Consider the following 19620-nt stretch of genomic DNA (forward strand, 5'->3'; position numbering starts at 1 on the left):
ATAAATACATTCTGTTTCTAAACATGATCACAGACGTGGTAAAATGACACCACTAGCATTAACTAATACATGCATCGTGTCTCGGGGGTCTATATTGTTTTATGTGCAGTGAATCTTTTTACTGGAATTAGCCAAGCTAATGAAGACCTCATACCAAAAAGCTAACGAAGACCTCATTCTAAAGGTTTTTTTTCTCATTTTGACATGCAGTCGTCATATTCCGGTGATAAGCTTTATGTACACTATTTTCAGGAGAGAAACACGCTCATGGTAAACATATGAAAATGACAGGAGAAATATTCGGAATGGCACAGTTCGAAGAATAAAAACTGAAGCGAGTATTGCAGTTTTTGTTATGTCTAATAAACTCATAGTAAACTATTTCTCAGCCCTAAGTATACTGTTCATATTCAACCAGAAATATTCCAGATTGTTGGTCGATTAATGCTTTTAGTTTGCATAGGAATCACAAATTGGATTTGCACAGTTTTAAGAGTTATTATTTCCTTGAAGGACCCAGATGACCAAAATATATATCTGGCTCAACCAAAATGACTAAAACTTTAGCAGGAAACATCTTGTTTAATTGCCAAAAACTTTACCTTGCTATTCATCCCCAGTAGTTGTTTATTAGACTGACAAGTTAGATACAGTGGGGTCCAAAAGTCTGTAAATGACAATGCTTAACTTTAAACTAAACGGGATAAAAAAATGCCATGGGATTTTTAGTTTTTTTTAGGTTTTATCTTGGCATTTAATTTTTAAGTGCATCTTTTTATCTCATAATTTTGACTTTCTCGCAATAGAGAGTTTATATCTCGCACTTGTAAGTTCTTTTTGTACATAAAAAAAGTCAAAAATAAAGGTAAGATTTGTGAGATAAAACTCTGAATTGCACAACAAAGTCTGGATTGTGATAAAAAGTCAAACTTACCTTTTTTTTAACCCATGGCAAGCTTCCATAATTATCAACTTATCAGTTTGACTAAAAAATACATATATAAATCAGATTTTTTTTTTAAGTATTTCTTATCGTCCTCTTTGTTTCAATGACAGTATGTATACAATTAACACATTACATCATAATGTTTAATCAAAAGTTGTGTTTTTTGGACCCCACTGTGTGTAGCGATCATAACTGCGTTATGGAATTGTAAATGAGTGATTCCTTAATTCCTTTCTATAGCACTCAAGGAAAAACACCTGACTTGAGGTGTGACAGGGCTTGAACATACGCATGGGAATGACAAACACAAACTCCCGTAAACAGCACAGAATAAGGAGCATTACTCTCCCCAAGCCAGATGACTGACATCAGTTTCACAACAAAACCTTGAGTTAAGTTTGGCAGTACAAGTACAAACTATACAGCATTCAATACTAAACAAAATGGCATTGGTAAAACAAGAATACCGCGAGGAAAACACTTCGGAGACGATTAGAAAAACACATCAACAGTTAAAAACAGCATTTTGTTCATATAAGGCAAAATCAGGTCCTCTCACAGTGAAGTGTTCAGCAGGTTTCTGCAGCAGCTCGAGGGTCACGTTTTACTGACCACCGTTGAAGCGTACATTACAGCCATAACAGATCTTCGATTTGAATAAACATATGCGAAACGTACAGAAAGTCACACGACAGTCCACAAAAACACCAAAATATGGGTTATATTTCTATCGAGAGACTGCTGTCCTTCTGCAAGAAAAATCACTGGCAAATATTAGAAACAAGAATGATACCAAAACACCAATCGTGGCATCTCGAGATGTTTGGATGATACAAAATGCTAGCAAAACGAAATGGAAGCCATTTTGTAAAAGCAAACTTTATGCCTTCCAGTGTACAATGAGCAACGCTCCCTTAAACCCTTGATACACAATCTGGGGGAGTAGTGCTCCTTACATAAATATGATTAAATAATATAGATTTATATCAATAATTAAAAAAATAATTGTAATAAATACATTCTAAATAAATATGTCAATTTCACATGGAATTACACAGATGGATATTTCTTCAAAGACATGTGGCGTAATTATGTAAACATTACAAAATAGATGAAATTTGGCAATTCTCTTAATGCAACAAAAAGAATGAATAAACACGGTATGATCCATCAAATCAAAAGGATAAACAACGAAAAAGGAATGAACACAAAAAAAAACAGAAAATGCACATTGGTGACTAACCAAGACAAAAAACACACAAATCCATGACGAGAGTGGATGGTGGATGGTATTGCGCATTGGAAACTATCCAGTGTGGATACAGCACTTCCACCTCCACCACCCCCCCCCCACACCCGGTTTGGCGGTTTGGCAGCCTGCTGTTACGTGGGTGGTTGGGGGGACGTGGACGGCCACTGACCAGATGGTGAACAGAGAGGCCATGCAGCGGAATGTCTCGCTTCCGAATTGCATTCACGGGTTCACAGTCGATCCATGCGGAACGTGTCCTCGGTGGCCGGGTCGGCGAGAACCATGTCCGGGTCGTTAAGCATATGTAGTCCGTCCAGTGTCAAGGGGTCGATCTTCAGCTCGTCCAATGGGAACTGAGAGTCTGCGTCAAAACTGACGTCACCAACGCTGGCCAACGAGCTGGTGAGTTCTTTGGAGAGACTGGGTGGAGATTCTCCCGTCACTAATGTAAGACAAATCAAACTGTCAGCTCAAATGGCTAGTCCCGGCAACAGCCCTACTTTTAAAGGTTCATGAAACCCCAGACTACTTTTTCTGAGATTTGAGCAGAGGTGTTTGTGTTGCACATCATATATGACAATGTTAGCACCCATTAATTTTAATTGTTGGAAAAAAGTTAATTTTGAGCTTTTCTGCTCTATTTTCATCTTATGGGTTTAAAATCTACATTGTGCTGACGTCACAGTTTGTGATGTGGCAATGGACTATAGTACATCGATGATGCGTTGGTGTCTCATAATTATTCATGAGGCTGCGCGTTTTTAACCTATGAGAAGACGCTTCGTCTAATTATTCACAACAGCGCCTGTTGATTTGCTATGACAGACGCTTCAGACTGTGGGATCGCATACAATAACTGAGAGAAACGTTAATGGATCGAAGGAGAGTGTTTTTTTTTTTTTTTACTTTGTAAGTAGAGTTCGGCACAAACGCGATTCATTCATAAGGTGAGTGTAATAGCGGTTTTTACAACTCCTTGGCGAAACCCATCAAAAGGATTATAAATGCCACAAAATAAGCCTTAAAAGTTACTAGAGGTGCAAGAGTGCAAATGCCTGTGCATTTATTTGTGTTGTTAACTCAATGGGAGCGAAATGAAACTGTCTGAACCCGAAGTTGACTCTCTCCCCTCTTCCCTCTCCGCTATGCAGTGCACCATGCCCACTTTTGCAGCATTTTTCAAAACTATGGTGAGAACTAACCAGTGCTGAAACAGGGGGGTTTCATGACCCTTTAAATCCACACCAGCCATGGTGTTTCTACTTTGTCGTCTCTGATAAGATGTAAGATGTTTAAGAAGTCACTGCTCACCACTGATGTAAATACTCTGTTGCCCTCAAAACTTGTACCGTATAGACCAGGGGTGCCCAAACTTGGTCCTGGAGGGCCAGTGTCCTGCAGAGTTTAGCTCCAACTCATCTCTACAAACCTGCCGGGACGTTTCTAGTATGCCCAGTAAGAGCTTGATTAGCTGGTTTGGGTTTGTTTAATTGGGGTTGGAGCTAAACTGTGCACGACGCTGGCCCTCCAGGACTGAGTTTGGGCACCCTATGGTCTATATCTTAAGTAGCTCCGCCCCTTTTCCGGTTCATGACAGTTAGGCTATGTCGAAAAACTCCCATCTCATGTTTTCCCTCAACTTCAAAATCGTCCTAAATCGCTTTTTACCTTTTTTGTTAAGGGTGTTTGATCTTTTTTGCATGTTCACTTTGCCAAGCCTGGGTCGGAACTTCTGCAGTGATATAGGATGATTTTGAAATGCTTTTTAAAGATGAGGGAGAAAATATGATTAGAGTTTTTCAACATACCCTAACTGTCTTGAGCCAAGACAAGACGAGCGTTCGAGATTAAAAAAGTATTTAAATTGCATTTTTTAAATGAAAATAACAGATTGTTTCGCTAGATAAGACCGTTATTCCTCGGCTGGGATCGTTTACAACCGCATTTGGGATCGTTTGAAGCCACATTTAAACTGCATTTTGGAAGTTCAACTTAGGGGCACCATATCAGTCCACTGTATGGAGAAAAATCCTGAAATGTTTTCCTTAAAAAATGACTGAAGAAAGAAAGGCATGAACATCTTGGATGACAAGGGGGTGAATACATTATCTGTACATTTTTGTTTTGGAAGTGGACTTCTCCTTTAAGTAGCCCCGCCCCTTTTCCGCAATGCACTTATTATCTTGTCTTCTGGACAAGACAATAAGTGTCTAAATGGGTAATATCGCCCCTCAGTGGGTATTCAGAGAACATTGGAAGTATTATTTTTGAAAGGGGGTGAAGGGGGGAGGGGTGTTTTTAATGGCCAGTTGATGCCAGAGCTGTTGAAAAAAAAAACAAAAAAAAACTCAGTCCTGGAGGGCCAGTGTCCTGCAGAGTTTAGCTCTAACTCACCTCTACACACCTGCCGGGACGTTTCTAGTATGCCCATTAAGAGCTTGATTAGCTGGTTTAATTTGGGTTGGAGCTAAACTCTGCAGAACACTGGCCCTCCAGGACAGAGTTTGGGCACCCTCTGGTCTATACCATAAGTAGCGCCACCCCTTTTCCGCACCGAACTTATTGTCTTGTCTTCTGGACAAGACAATAAGTGTCTAAAGGAGTGATATCGCCCCTTAGTGAGTATTCAGAGAACATTAGAAGTATTATTTTTGAAAGGGGTGGGGGGTGTTTTTAATGGCCAGTTGATGCCAGAGCTGTTGAGACAACCTTTGATTCTGCCTTCCAAGCGAACTGATGCTGTCAACCTGTATAAATGGGTTTATGCGGGACAGACAGCAACAACTACTACTGTATTTTGCAACAATTTATGATAAATATTAACGCATAATGTTGTTACACTGACTACATTTATAATAGCATTAACTGTGTTTAATTTTGGAAGGAAGGGAGACTAATCCCATAATGCGGAGTACATTTACACTATGCGTGCTTTAATATATTACTTTTATGTGGTAATATGGTCATAATTACTAATATCCTAATGTTATCTTAAGAGATTTATGTAAGTACGCACAATAAATGAATATTAATACCAGCAACAGCTCAATATAACCCCAGTTATAGTATATACTCCAGTAATTTTATTATATAATTTATCCAAGTTTTCCAACTTTTTCATTGAACGGTCAGTGATCATAGAAGCTTATTCATAATTTAATAGTAAATTTGTATTTTAACATATGCCAAGAACTACAATTAATTTGAGATAAATGTAAGCAAACTGACATCTGGTTAGGGCAACTAGTGAAGTGTTGCTTACATTATTTATCTGACCACTTAATGCATAAGTGATAAAAGTGATAAAATGGAAAAAATTAATTTCATTACTTTACCAGTGCAAGTGCCTGGGGAACACTGGGAAACCTGGTAAATGGAGTTTCATTCTGGAAATGTTTAGTGTTTGGAACTATTGGTTGCCACATGACATATTACTTCCAGAAAAGTTGATTTTACTAAACAAACCAGACATTTAAGACAAATACTTTAGTTCCCTATCGAACTGTCTCTCCCCTTGCTCTGTCCAGTCAGTAGGCAAAAACGACCTTGTCGTTAAGTTCATGGGGTGAAATCAGAGACTGAATCTGCCTCGTCCTCATAATGTGCCAGCATGGAACTTATCCACAGTCCTTAATGCCCAACAAGGCCCTCCCTTTGAGATCCTCTAGTCGGCCAAATTACGGCCTCTGTCACTTAAGACTACCCTCCTTCTGGCTTTAGTATCGGTCAAGCTAGTGGGCGATTTACAAGCGCAGTCAGTCAGAGCCTCATGCCCTGAGTTTGGGCCTAACGACTGTAGAGTTGTCCCCAAACCAAGACACGGCTTTGTGCCTAAAATGCTCTCCACTCCATTTAGAGCCCTTGTGTTTTTTGAGGAAAACATTTCAGGATTTTTCTCCATATAATGAACTGATATGGTGCCTCAAGTTTGAACTTCCAAAATGCAGTTAAAATGTGGCTTCAAACGATCCAAAATGCGGTTCCCAGCCGAGAAAGAAGCGTTTTATCTACGGAAACAATCGGTTATTTTCATTAAAAAATACAATTTAAATACTTCTTAATCTCGAACGCGCGTCTTGTCTTGCTCTGCCTGAACTTTGTGTATTCTGGCTGAAGACAGTTAGGGTATGTCGAAAAACTCGTATTTTCTTCATCAACTTGAAAAATCATTTCAAAATCATCCTACATCACTGCAGAAGTTCCGACCCAGTCTTTGCAATGTGGACATGCAAAGAAGATCAAACACCCTTAACAAAAAAGGTAAAACAGCAATATAGGATGATTTTGAAGTTTAGGGAGAACATGAGATGGAAGTTTTTCGACATACCCTAACTGTCATGAACCGGAAAAAAACAGAGGTCGGGAAGAGCAAGACAAGACGAGCGTTTGACATTAAAAAGTATATAAATTGTATTAGTTTTATGAAAATAACTAATCGTTTTGCTAGATAAGACCCTTCTTCCTCGGCTGTGATAGTTTACAACCACATTTAGGATCGTTTGAAGCCACATTTAAACTGCATTTTGGAAGTTCAAACTTGGGGCACCATAGAAGTCCTCTATATGAAGAAAAATGCTAAAATGTTTTCCTCAAAAAACATAATTTCTTTACAGCTGAAGAAAGAAAGATAAGGGGGTGAGTACATTATCTGTAAATTGTTGTTCTGAAAGTGGACTTCTCCTTTAATATGCTTTGAAGGCCACTCTAAAGGGCTGCCAGTTACGAAGCAGAGACTATCCTGCTAGATAGTTGATGCTATAGCCCTGGCTTACACCTCAGTGGGCTTACAGTGTCCTGTTAGAGTGAGGAATGGCCTCCTCCTGAGCTTGGTCGAGCTGGATTTCTTTTGGTGTGGCTGCCGGCTGGTCTTCACCATCTGGACATCTCTGCCCTTCAGGCACCAATTTTGCCTGCCTAATTTACCTTATCCTTTGCATAAGTGCAAAAGGTCTCGTTATGTAGACCCCAGCCTGGTAGCCTGGGTCTCTAAATTGGCTCATGCTTTTTAGGAGCCCTCATGCGCTCCAAGGCTGGGCTCACAGAGTGGCTTCGTTCTGCACTTGCTTTAGCACAGCATTATTGGATGGATGAATTCCCCATAAGTGTCTCAGATGCAAAGGGACCATCTGATGGGGAATCTTCAGATTACTAACGTAACCTCGGTTCCCTGAGATAAGGGAATGAGCGTTGCGTAGCCTGCCGTGCTATAAGGCTGCATACAAGTTGATGAGATCATTTAAAAAATTCTCATTCCCTTATCTCAGGGAACCGAGGTTACGTTAGTAACTAGAACGTTTTCTTCTGTTGGAATAATTAATAAGAATGCTTCTGGTGTGGGGGCACTAAAGGACCTGGATATTGGATAGACTCAAAAAAAGACTGAGATCCACAGGTATAGATAAAGACCCTTAATCCATTTATAACATACCTCTGTGACATCTCTTGAAAAGACATTTGCATAAAGAAGTTGATGTTGAAGCGAAAGACACAATACCTGTGAGAATGATGTTGGGGATGTTGCCATGGCTACTGTAACCGAGCTGCTGCGTGTCCTGCTGACTGCTGTGACTCCCGGTTAAACCCATCATGGCTGCCTGTGTGTAGTTCAGCGTTGAACAGTGACTAGAGCTGCCTGGATTCTCCATCATATTCATGTTGAACTGCTCCAGCTACACAATCAGCATTAGAAAGTTTTACTCATTTCAACAATAAATGACATAAAATTTGAAACAGCATATTATACATACATACATACACTGTTTTGTTAAACATGATAATTTGTATGATTAGTGAGAACTAAGTCAGCCTTGATTTTCATATGGTAACTTCTTGTAACATTTAACAGTGTCACAAGTAACAGAACAAACATGTAACAAAAAAACTTATGATGAGTGATTAAATGGAGCACATGTACCTGGTTGGATAGGGCATTGGTCTGTCTAGATGGAAGTTGCTGATCATAGAACGAATCTCCAAAGATACTCCCAACCACCTGAATATGCTGTGAAGAGACACATTATGAGCACAATAATAAATTAAATTTGAAGGAAATTATCCAAGTGTAACACATACGATTGTTCAATGTTTTAAAAAAATATTACGCTCATCAAGGCTGCATTTATTTGATAAAAATGCAGTAAAAAGAGTAATATTGTGAAATATTTTTACAATTTAAAATAACTGCTTTCTATTTGAATATATTTTAAAATTTCATTTATTTCCTTCAGAAATCATTCTAATATGAAACATTTTGTAGTTATTTAAACACTGAAACAGCTGAAATGCTTAATATTTTGTGAAAACAGTGATACACTACTATTCAAAAATTAATGCTAAGTAAGTGTTATGCTTACTTGTGGTGAACCGCCAGGTGAGAAGCCCTGATTGGACACTGGAGATGTTGGTGACTGATTGGCTGAAGAGCCGGTCTGACTGCGGTACTGTTAGGAGGAAGAAACATCATATTCGATTTCTTGCAAAATTGAAATGACATTCATTTCATGAATTTCATTAAATGATCAATCATGTGCAGTGCAGAAGAACAACATACTGAGTTGGCAGTTCCGCTCGTGGCTGTCTGTGATTGGCTGGCAAGAGAGGGCTGGGAGGTGTTGGGGGTGGAGCTTACAGTGAGAGGCGGGAGGCGTATGAGGCGAATGTTCTGAGGGAGGGTGTGCGGTTGTTTCTGCAGGTCGTTCAGTAAACTCAGCAGTGAGTACTGAGACAACTGCTGCTCCAGTGACAGGCTGTCCATTGTGATTGGCTATGATGACAACAGACATAACATACCTATTATTGGCCAATCCATAGCTGCAACCTTATTTAAAGCATTAGAATGAGACTTTCATTGGAGACCACAGATTGACCCTTTAATCACACATATTATGAATTCAAACAACGGCTGTACTGTTTAGGCAGGCTGGAGGATGGCTTACCTGTGTGATGGGTATCTGGGGTGAGACGGCAGGCGGTAGCGTGGGGGTGGGCGGCTGTGGGCTGATATTGGGTGAGGGGGCGGGGCCAGTGTGCTGGGCGGGAGGGGAGGGAGGGACGTGACTGGCAGCACTGATGCCCAAGTGTGTCAGGTTGGTGGTCAGGTTGCTGGTACTGCTAGAGCTGGATGTAGGAAAGGTAATGGGGTCATCTGGATCCAGCGGGGTGGGGAGAGGAGGAGGGAACTGGATGTTTGTCAGATCAGGTAAGGAGCCACCGGTGCTGTGAGCAGCTGGCATCAAAGAGCTATTCATTTCTTGATCAGGAGATGGAAATATGCTGGAAAAATCAAACAGAATATGCAGTGAGATATGCTATATGATGCAACGCTTCTAAGACAGATGCATATGAATGAGTAAATGTCACAAAGAAATATACCCTGCTGATCAAACGTTTGGGATCAGTAAGATTTTTAATGTATTTTAAATGTTTCTAATGCTCATCAAGGCTGCGTTTATTTGACCAAAAATACAGAATAAAATGTTATAATGTGAAATATTATGATGTAAAACAATGTTCTTCTGTTTTAATATACAATAAAAATCAAATTTATTTCTGTGATCAAAGCTGAATTTTTCAGCATCATTACTCCAGTATTCAGTGTTACATGATCCTTCAGAAATCGTTGCTTAATACTTTTTTTACAACCTATGATACTTTTTCAGGATTCAGGATTTGAAGAAAAAAAAGATAAGAACAGCATTTATTTAAAATAGAATTTTTTTCTAACAATATACACTACTGTTCAAAAGTTTGGGGTCAGTACATTTTTATTCTTTTTTTTTTTTTTGAAAGAAATTAATACTTTTATTCACCAAGGATGTGTTAAATTAATAAAAATTGATAGCATAGACTTACACTGTTAGAAAAGATTTATATTTTGAATAAATGCTGGTTTTTTTTAACTTGTTATTCATCAAAGAATCCTGAAAAAACAATCACAGGTTGCAAAAAAATATTTGGCAGCACAACTGTTTCCAACATTGATCATTCTAACAATAAATCCGCATATTAGAATGATTTCTGAAGGATCATGTGACACTTAAGACTGGAGTAACAGCTGATGAAAATTCAGCTTTGCATCATAGGAATAAATTATATTTTAAAGTACATTAAAATAAATCAAATAAATACAGTCTTGATGAGCATAAGAGACTTCTTCAAAAAAACATTACAAGTCTTACTGATCCCAAACTTTTGAGCGGTAGTGTATATTTATATATTTTGCTAAAAAGAAAATGCATTTTAGAAAATGTATTTTAATAATACCTCCATTGAACTGAATATTACGTAGCAATTAAGACTGATTACAATAAAACACAACGTGTCCCACCCCAAGTATCATTAAATTAAAATACAATAATTACAATAATTTGTTTTATTCCTCTCTGTGAAACTGATTTAAACTTGCTTAATTTTAGGAATAATCTAATTTTTTTTTTTTTTACAGACAACGTGTAACCAACGTTTTGTTTAGGATAAATTTGTACAGTTTATCTGAATGTCCCATACCACTTCCATCAGCAAGTCAGAGTATCATGTAATGCTGCCGTTTCTAACGAATGTACTTGCACATTGGCAAATTATCTGCCCAAACTATATTCTATTATTTAATTTTTCATTCAGAACATTTTTACCTCAGTTTGGCATGTGGTAAGTGTTAATTTAGTATCTAAAGTTGCAGCAACACCTCATTTTCTCTACTCATGCTTGGCCAAAGGTTATTTAGGTGTTGCGTGATACACGGGGAAAAATGATAAACTCACTTAATCCCAGGAACGTCACATGACTCTGTATGCAGAGAAGTTTTGGGCTCGTCTTTCTCCATCTCTGATTCAGTATCCTCTGTGTCTGGAGGGGTGAGCAACAGCACTGCAGAAAAAGAGAGAGAGAAGGATGAACTCCTACCAGGTCATTGTAAATGAGGAAAAACATCCCCTTACAAGTACATGTGGGTCAATGCCAAATAAAGTGTCAACAATAAAAGAACATTGAATTAAAACACATGCCAACTTCTCTTAGTATACCACTTCCTGGAAAGATTAAATGTATTGACAGTCTAAGTATGTAAGTGTTTGTGTGTGTATAAATAATCTTAATTGTTTTGTACAAAAACATAAATTATTCAAACATATTGGCCATAAGAAGGCAAAAAGCATTTTTAATGATATTCTGAATTATTAATTTATAGAGTAAATACCATTATGTTTTGAGGAGTTATACTAATATGACATTTTATAACCTGAACTAACCCAGCCTTGTCATGAAAAGGTCAAATTATCTGATATTGACCTTAACACTCAGTGATGAGGGTCTGCAGGGTTCCCCTCTATGAGTTATGTTGGTCTGTATGATTAACGTTGGTTGCACCACATCATGACTTTTGACGGACAAAAGTTTTTAAAATATTAACAACCAGAGAAAAACTTTTGTTAGAAAAACAGTTTGACTCAAAAACTAAAATGTACTCATATTCAAAGCCATCCAATATGTAGATGAGTTTGTTTCTTCATCAGAACAGATTTGAAGAAATGTAGCATTACATCACTTGCTCACCAATGGATCCATTGCAATGAATGGGTGCCATCAGAATGAGAGTCCAAGCAGCTGATAAAAACATCACAATAATCCACAAGTAATCCACACCACTCCAGTCCATCAATTAATGTCTTATGAAGTAAAACGCTTTGTTTTTGTAAGAAAAAAATCTATCATTAAGACATTTTTAACTTTAAACCATTGCTTACAGCAAAATATAGTCAATAATCCATAATAAAGCGTCCTCCAGTAAAAAAGTCCACCCCCTGTTGTCCTTCACATTAAAATCCACGGTTTTGACTGTTTTTACTTGTAAACGGTGTTTGATCTGAGCACATATCTTTTCACTTCTCAAAACATTATTTTATGGACTGGAATGGTGTGGATTACTTGTGGGTTATTGTGATGTTTTTACCAGCTGTTTGGACTCTCATTCTGACGGCACCCATTCACTGCAGAGGGTCCATTGGTGAGAAAGTGATAGAATGGTAAATTTCTCCAAATCTGAAGAAACAAACTTATTCACACTATAAAGGCCTGAAGACGAATACATTTACGGATACACTATTCCTTTGAAATATGTGCTGCTTTTAATAAATAATAACAAGTATGCCAAACTACTGTACAAACTACAATTCTACAATTGTACAACTTCTTTTCAAGAACTGAATTATTGTTATGAGTTTTTTAATCATTATTATTAGTGTTTTATATATATATATATATATATATATATATATATATACTCACACACACAGGTGCATCTCAATAAATTAGAATGTTGTGGAAAAGTTTATTTATTTCAGTGATTCAACTCAAATTGTGAAACTCGTGTATTAAATAAATTCAGTGCACACAGACTGAAGTAGTTTAAGTCTCTGGTTTTTTAATTGTGATGATTTTGGCTCACATTTAACAAAAACCCACCAATTCTCAACAAATTAGAATATGGTGACATACCAATCAGTTAATCAACTCAAAACACCTGCAAAGGTTTCCTGAGCCTTCAAAATGGTCTCTCAGTTTGGTTCACTAGGCTACACAATCATGGGGAAGACTGCAGATCTGACAGTTGTCCAGAAGACAATCATTGACACCCTTCACAAGGAGGGTAAGCCACAAACATTCATTGCCAAAGAAGCTGGCTGTTCACAGAGTGCTGTATCCAAGCATGTTCACAGAAAGTTGAGTGGAAGGAAAAAGTGTGGAAGAAAAAGATGCACAACCAACCAAGAGAACCGGAGCCTTGAGAGGCTTGTCTCTTGCCTCTTTTCAGATGAGAGCAAGTTTTGTATTTCATTTGGAAACCAAGGTACTAGAGTCTGGAGGAAGGGTGGAGAAGCTCATAGCCCAAGTTGCTTTAAGTCCAGTGTTAAGTTTCCACAGTCTGTGATGATTTGGGGTGCAATGTCATCTGCTGGTGTTGGTCCACTATGTTTTTTGAAAACCAAAGTCACTGCACCCGTTTACCAAGAAATTTTAGAGCACTTCATGCTTCCTTCTGCTGACCAGCTTTTTAAAGATGCTGATTTCATTTTCCAGCAGGATTTGGCAACTGCCCACACTGCCAAAAGTTGGTTAAATGACCATGGTGTTGGTGTGCTTGACTGGCCAGCAAACTCACCAGACCTGAACCCCATAGAGAATCTATGATCACCTCCATGCCACGCCGAATTGAGGCAGCAATTATAGCAAAAGGAGCCCCTACCAAGCATTGAGTACATATAAAGTAAATGAACATACTTTCCAGAAGGTCAACAATTCACTAAAAATGTTTTTTTACTGGTCTTATGAAGTATTCTAATTTGTTGAGATAGTGAATTAGTGGGTTTTTGTTAAATGTGAGCCAAAATCATCACATTTAAAAGAACCAAAGACTTAAAGTACTTCAGTCTGTGTGCACTGAATTTATTTAATACACAAGTTTCACAATTTGAGTTGAATTACTGAAATTAATGGACTTTACGCTACATTCTAATTTATTGAGATGTACCTGTGTATATATATATAAATTAATCAATTCCATGCAGCATAGCAATAGCTAATAAAAAGAAAAAAAAACTCCCAAATTCTTACATGTTTTTACTCCCTTTGTCTGCAGTTCCTGAGATCCACTAACAAAAGTGTCCTGTGGAGCTGGATTCACAGCACTCTGGTGAAGAGCTGAGTCAGAGTTGGTTCTGCAGCAGACCAGCGGAGGTGGGAACATGTAAAAACACTATGATTTATGACCTTTGAGCATGTTTTGTTTATTAGCTTATGAGAAAAGCTGCTTTACCTCCTCCAACTTGTGTCAGGAGGTGGTGACAGATACACCGAGCCGTAGGGGCAGCTGTCAATGTAATTAGGGTTAAGGAAAATGTCTCACACACACACACACACATAAAAATACACATCAGTTCATTAAAACTGGGTCTAATAAAGCTGAAGGATATCTGACGTCCATGCTTGTCCACAGAGAGAGGTCTACGATGCGGAGAAGCGATGCGATTCCTGTCGCGATACACGCGGTCCACCAGGCCGTGGTGTCGGGATGTCCGACTGGTGTCTAACACCGTCGTCTGTAAAAGAATCTGATTTGTTAAAGTGATCTTCAGATGTATTTTCACAAGAAAAAGCATAGAACTTTTGCTGCAGTGTTGGGCAAATAAAAGCACAAAACAGCTCCACGCAGAAGATGGACTAGCAGTATGAAAGCTTAGAGCAATGAGAACCATCTCGTAGGTACTTATGCTAATAAATGAAGCGCAATGATAAAGAAGGAAATGACACCTGTGCAAATGCATGTTCCCATCGGCTTTGTTACATTTAACAAATTCATTAAGGTTTTCTGGAAATGGACAATAATATGAATGTTTTGTTAATACTGTCAATACAGCATTTTTTTTTTTATGTCTGGTATTTTTAACACAGTTGAAAAGGTGCGGTCACAGAAAACAGACTGTTTTTTTTGCCTGTGTGACCAACTTGAATATGAGCGAAATCTGCATGGGGAATTTTTTCACCCTCATGCGAAACTCCCAAATGCATGGATTATTATTGAATTTAAAGGGATAGTGCACCAAAAAATGAAAATTACCTGATGATTTTCTTCTTTTAGACGAATACAGTAGGAATCCTATATAAAAAATGTTCACTCTCTTCCAAACTTTATAACGGCAGTGAATGGCTGTAGAGAATTTGAAACCCAAAAAAATGCATCCATCCATCATAAAAAGTGCTTCACACAACTCTGGGTGTTTAAAAGAGAACTCCACTTTCAGAACAAAAATGTACATCCAAGATGTTCATGTCTTTCTTTCTTCAGTCGTAAAGAAATTATGTTTTTTAAGGAAAACATTTCACGATTTTTCTTCATGTAGTGGACTGCTATGGTCCCCCGAGTTTGAAATTCCAAAATGCAGTTTAAATGCGGCTTTAAATGATCCCAAATGCGGTTGTAAATGATCCCGGCCTGTCTTGCTCTGCCTGAACTCTGTGTATTCTGGCTCAAGACAGTTAGGGTATATCGAAAATCTTCAATCGTATTTTCTCCCTCAACTTAAAAAATCATTTCAAAATCATCTTACATCGCTGCAGAAGTTCCGACCCAGTCTTTGCAAAGTGAAAATGCAAAGAAGATCAAACACCCTTAAATAAAAGGTAAAACAGCGATATAGGACGACTCTGAAGTTGCGGGAGAACATGAGATGGGAGTTTTTCGACATACCCTAAAAAAAACGTAGTCCAGGCAGAGTAAGACGAGACGAGCGTTTGAGATTAAAAAGTATATAAATTCTATTATTTTTATGAAAATAACCGATCGTTTCAGTAGATAAGACCCTTCTTCCTCGGCTGGGATCATTTACAACCGCATTTGGGATCATTTGAAGCCGCATTTAAACTGCATTTTGGAAGTTCAAACTCGGGGCACCATATCAGTCCATTATATGGAGAAAAATCCTGACATGTTTTCCTCAAAAAACACAATTTCTTTACGACTGAAGAAAGAAAGACATGAAGACATTGGATAAAAAGAGGGTGAAGACATTATCTGTAAATCTTTGATCTGGAAGTGAACTTCTCCTTTAATAAAGGCCTTTTGAAGTGAAGAAGCGAATCAATGTGTTTCTGTAAGAAAAATATCCATATTTAAAACTTTATAAACTGTAATCTCTAGCTTCCGATAATAGTATGCACGTTCACAAGAGAGTGGCATTCCAGCAGATGATGCAGGATGTAGGCAAAGCGTAAGCTCCGTGAGAATATGCTAGTTTTGCGAGAACTAAGTTTTGTTTACAGCAAAGTCTCCTTTTGGCTTAGATCAAAAACCTCCTACATTTTTCTTAACCAATCCTTGTTTCGTACTTCTAATTCCTGACGGTGCTTTGTTTTACTCTCTCCTGTGCGCTTCTGCACTCGCCTACGTCATCCACTGGAACGCCACTCTCTCGTGAACTTGCGTACAACAATTAGCGAAGATAGAGATTACGGTTTATAAAGTGTTAAATATGGATATTTTTCTTACACAAACACATTGATTCACTTCAGGAGGCTTTTATAAACCCCCAGGAGCAGGGTGGAGTACTTTTTATGATCGATGGATGCACTTTATTAGACTTCAAAATCTCAACACCCATTCACTACCATTATAAAGCTTGGAAGAGCCAGGACATTTTTTTAAATATAATGTATTCGTCTGAAAGTAGAAAGTCATATACACCTAGAAGGGCTTGAGGATGCATAAATCATAGGGTAATTTTCATCTCTGGGTGAAATGTCCCTTTAAAGAAATTTGCACACAGAATATCGCAGAGCAACGGTAAATGTGACCGCACTTTAAGAGGAATGACCCATCTAATGCACTATGAGCGTTATCCAGTTAGGATGTTTATGAAACCTTGATTAGATCATCTGAAGGGAAATTCATTCATAAAGTGACAGCATAGTGTGTACGACAGAATTTGCAAACTTATGAAGTTTCTAAGGTCTCACCTGAAAAGGGAGGTCAGTGTTGCTATTTCCAATCTGATTGACATTGGGCAGTGACCCTCCATAGCACTGAGCTCGATTCTGGCCTAGTTGCAAATACTGGGTCTTCTGTAACTGCAGCTGTGCAAAATAACAGTGCGTGAAAAGCAGCAGTGAATGACGTAATGAACGCATGAATGTAACCTAAACCAGATACCGTGGAGTAAAAACACTTTATCAAGTGAAGAATGAGAAAAGCAGACCAGTGTGAGTTAATAAAAAGTAGCAGAACATGAGTATCAACTGTGACGCACACTAACATATATAATAAGTTCAACACCAAGGGACATAGTAATAGCCTGGATTTGCCATGTAGTAAAAAGGTAAAAAAAAAAAGAGAGAAACCGGAGCAAACTGCTCAAATATTTTCCTTAAATAATTATTTATACATTTCTGTTTGTTGACCAATATGTTTATTGGCACTGATTAAAAACAACTAACAAAACAAAATATATTAAAAACAAAACAAAAAAAAAAACACTTTTTTGGTACTATACAAAAATACAGAAACTACTGTCAAATATAATGAAAGAATTATTTAAAATATTAATATATAAAATATGTGACAACTTGCTCTGACCTGACATTTATGAAAAACAGATTTTGTTAATATACTGAATTAAATTTTTTATTTTTAGATTTTGTGTTCACTTTAATTGTAATTAAAGTAATTGTCTTTTTTATTGTTTTAAATTCAGTTATTCAGTTATTTTGTATTAGTTATTTTCGTAGGCTACTTCACGTCAAGTCAAACAAAAAGAGAAATGTTGCCTTTACTGTAAAAGAAAATTTCAAAAGAGAAAGAGTATAATTATTGCAAATATATATATAGATTTTTTTTAGTTTCAAAATTCCATGTTTAATTCAGTGTTACTGGCTGTTTCATTTTAATTGTTTGTGAAATTTACAAGCAATTTCAAAATTAAAATTGTTTCTATGCCATTTTTTTTCAGTGCTGGCAACTAGCCAAAACAAAATAAGCAATACATATAATTTTAATGGTTTTTTTAAAATGTTTTTTCAATTTCAGTTTTTGGTTAGTTAACAATAATGTCCCAGACTCTATCTTCATTATAGTCACCATTGCCTTTATGTATCGCAGTGTGGTTGTACTTCATGTACTTATTTTTCCCAACAGCTTTTACAAAAAAACATGATAATATTAGAATCCTAGTTGTACTGAATTATTCCAAAATCACTACTATAGGATATGTGTAATTAGATTTTTAGGATACATCTTTTGTGACAACTTGCCCCGGTCTCCTCTATATGACATTTCGTCTTTAAATAAGTAGCTACTGTGGCCTGAAACACACAGCGACAACGAGAAATAAAAAGCGAAAAGCAAACACAATTCAATAAAGGCCAGAACAGGTCCCTGTGCAGATGTTCATGACATCTGTCCGGCCGGTGGCCAGCATCTCTCTCTCTCCAGCAGCATCCTCAGCATCTCTGAGCTCATGCATCCGATCGGCCTCTCGTCACGCTCAACCACCGGGACATCATTATCGTCCTTCACCGATTTGTCACGGCTCTCGGGCGACAAAAGATCTCTTAAATCAAATACAGGCTATATCCTACATAGCAGCGGTGCTCCGCCGCGCGTTTAGCCGCGACACACGTACCCGTATCTGACACACGTACCCGTGCAGCTCGCGTGATGCTCAGGTCTTTCATGACCTCCTCAAACGCCGCGGTCTCCTCCGCCTGCTTCTGGTTGTGCAGGGCGATTTTCTCGCTGAATTTTCGCGGATTGTTTGAGGTCGCCATCTTCCGTTCTTCTCCAAAACACAGAGCGTTGCGTGAGACGCGTTGTGCGCTGCTGCGGCGGCGTCATCACTGGAAGAGTTGTGGGCATTGGAGTCCAGTGACGGTCGAACCGGAGGAGTGCCTGATTGATAAAACAAACAAACACACCCACCTTCACGAGCTGAATGAAACGCCTTAGTGTGTCACGTCTTGATAGAAGATTATACATTCTATTTGTGCTTTAAAACCTATTGTAATATAAAATAAAGATATATATTTAATAATGCTTTAAAAAGGCATTTTTATAAAATTAATGTTACTCTATATGAAGGAAAATGGCGTTAAAACGAAAACTTTAATATTTAAAACTATACTTAACAATTATATTTAGACTGGTAACACTTACAGTAAGGTTCCATTAATGTAACAAACGAACAATACATTCATTACCGTATTTATTCATCTGTGAGAGCATTAATAATGTTAACAAGCACAACTGTTAATTTTATTAATACATTAGTAGATGTTGAAATTAACATTAAGATTAATAAATGCTGTTTTTTTTAATTGTTCATTCTTGGTTAAACTAATGTTAACTAATGAACCCTATTGTAATGCGTTACCTTTAGATTTATTATTCTTTATTAAAATATGTTAAATATATATATTAAAATATAAAGTTGTTATAGTCATAGTTATTCATGTTTCCTTTCAGCGTTTTTTTTTTTTAATTGTTCATGTACTCAAAAAGGTACAAAATCCATTACTGGGGCGGTAACACTTTTATTGAAAAGTCTGGGCTATTTTTTCAGTGCAAATGCCTGTATGTAAATGTATCAAATATTCTTCACAAATCTGTCTAAATCTGTGTTAGTGAGCACTTCTCCTTTGCCGAGATAATCCATCCACCTCACAGGTGTGGCATATCAAGATGCTGATTAGACAGCATGATTATTGCACAGGTGTGCCTTAGGCTGGCCACAATAAAAGGCCACTCTAAAATGTGCAGTCTTACTGTATTGCAACACATCTCCTTCGCATAGAGTTGATCAGGTTGTTGATTGTGGCCTGTGGAATGTTGGTCCACTCCTCTTCAATGGCTGTGTGAAGTTGCTGGATATTAACAGGAACT

General features: G+C 37.7%; 1 protein-coding gene across 1 annotated transcript; it reads right to left on the bottom strand.

Annotated features, from left to right (window-relative positions):
- Window positions 1-41: 41 nt before the first annotated feature.
- On the bottom strand, window positions 42-18600 carry crtc1b (CREB regulated transcription coactivator 1b). Its single transcript, XM_051122718.1, has 12 exons — window positions 18384-18600; window positions 16704-16820; window positions 14163-14290; window positions 14008-14067; window positions 13806-13909; window positions 10958-11063; window positions 9134-9470; window positions 8749-8961; window positions 8552-8638; window positions 8113-8199; window positions 7693-7867; window positions 42-2640 (listed from the first exon to the last, which is right to left on the bottom strand). The coding sequence occupies exons 1-12, from the start codon at window positions 18507-18509 to the stop codon at window positions 2429-2431; spliced, it is 1752 nt and encodes a 583-aa protein (XP_050978675.1). The 5' UTR covers window positions 18510-18600; the 3' UTR covers window positions 42-2428.
- Window positions 18601-19620: the final 1020 nt, after the last annotated feature.

Source organism: Labeo rohita, chromosome 11 (assembly GCF_022985175.1).
Source record: "Labeo rohita strain BAU-BD-2019 chromosome 11, IGBB_LRoh.1.0, whole genome shotgun sequence".
Taxonomy (NCBI): domain Eukaryota; kingdom Metazoa; phylum Chordata; class Actinopteri; order Cypriniformes; family Cyprinidae; genus Labeo; species Labeo rohita.

What these genes read in the sequence shown, in the direction of transcription:
- crtc1b (XM_051122718.1), bottom strand. Translation starts at nt 18,509, where the DNA reads ATGGCGACCTCAAACAATCCGCGAAAATTCAGCGAGAAAATCGCCCTG. An exon ending in GACAAGCATGGACGTCAGAT is followed by an intron (nt 14,068 to 14,162) that starts ATCCTTCAGCTT and finishes CCCTAATTACAT; the next exon opens with TGACAGCTGCCCCTACGGCT. An exon ending in TGTGACGTTCCTGGGATTAA is followed by an intron (nt 9,471 to 10,957) that starts GTGAGTTTATCA and finishes TGATTTTTCCAG; the next exon opens with CATATTTCCATCTCCTGATC.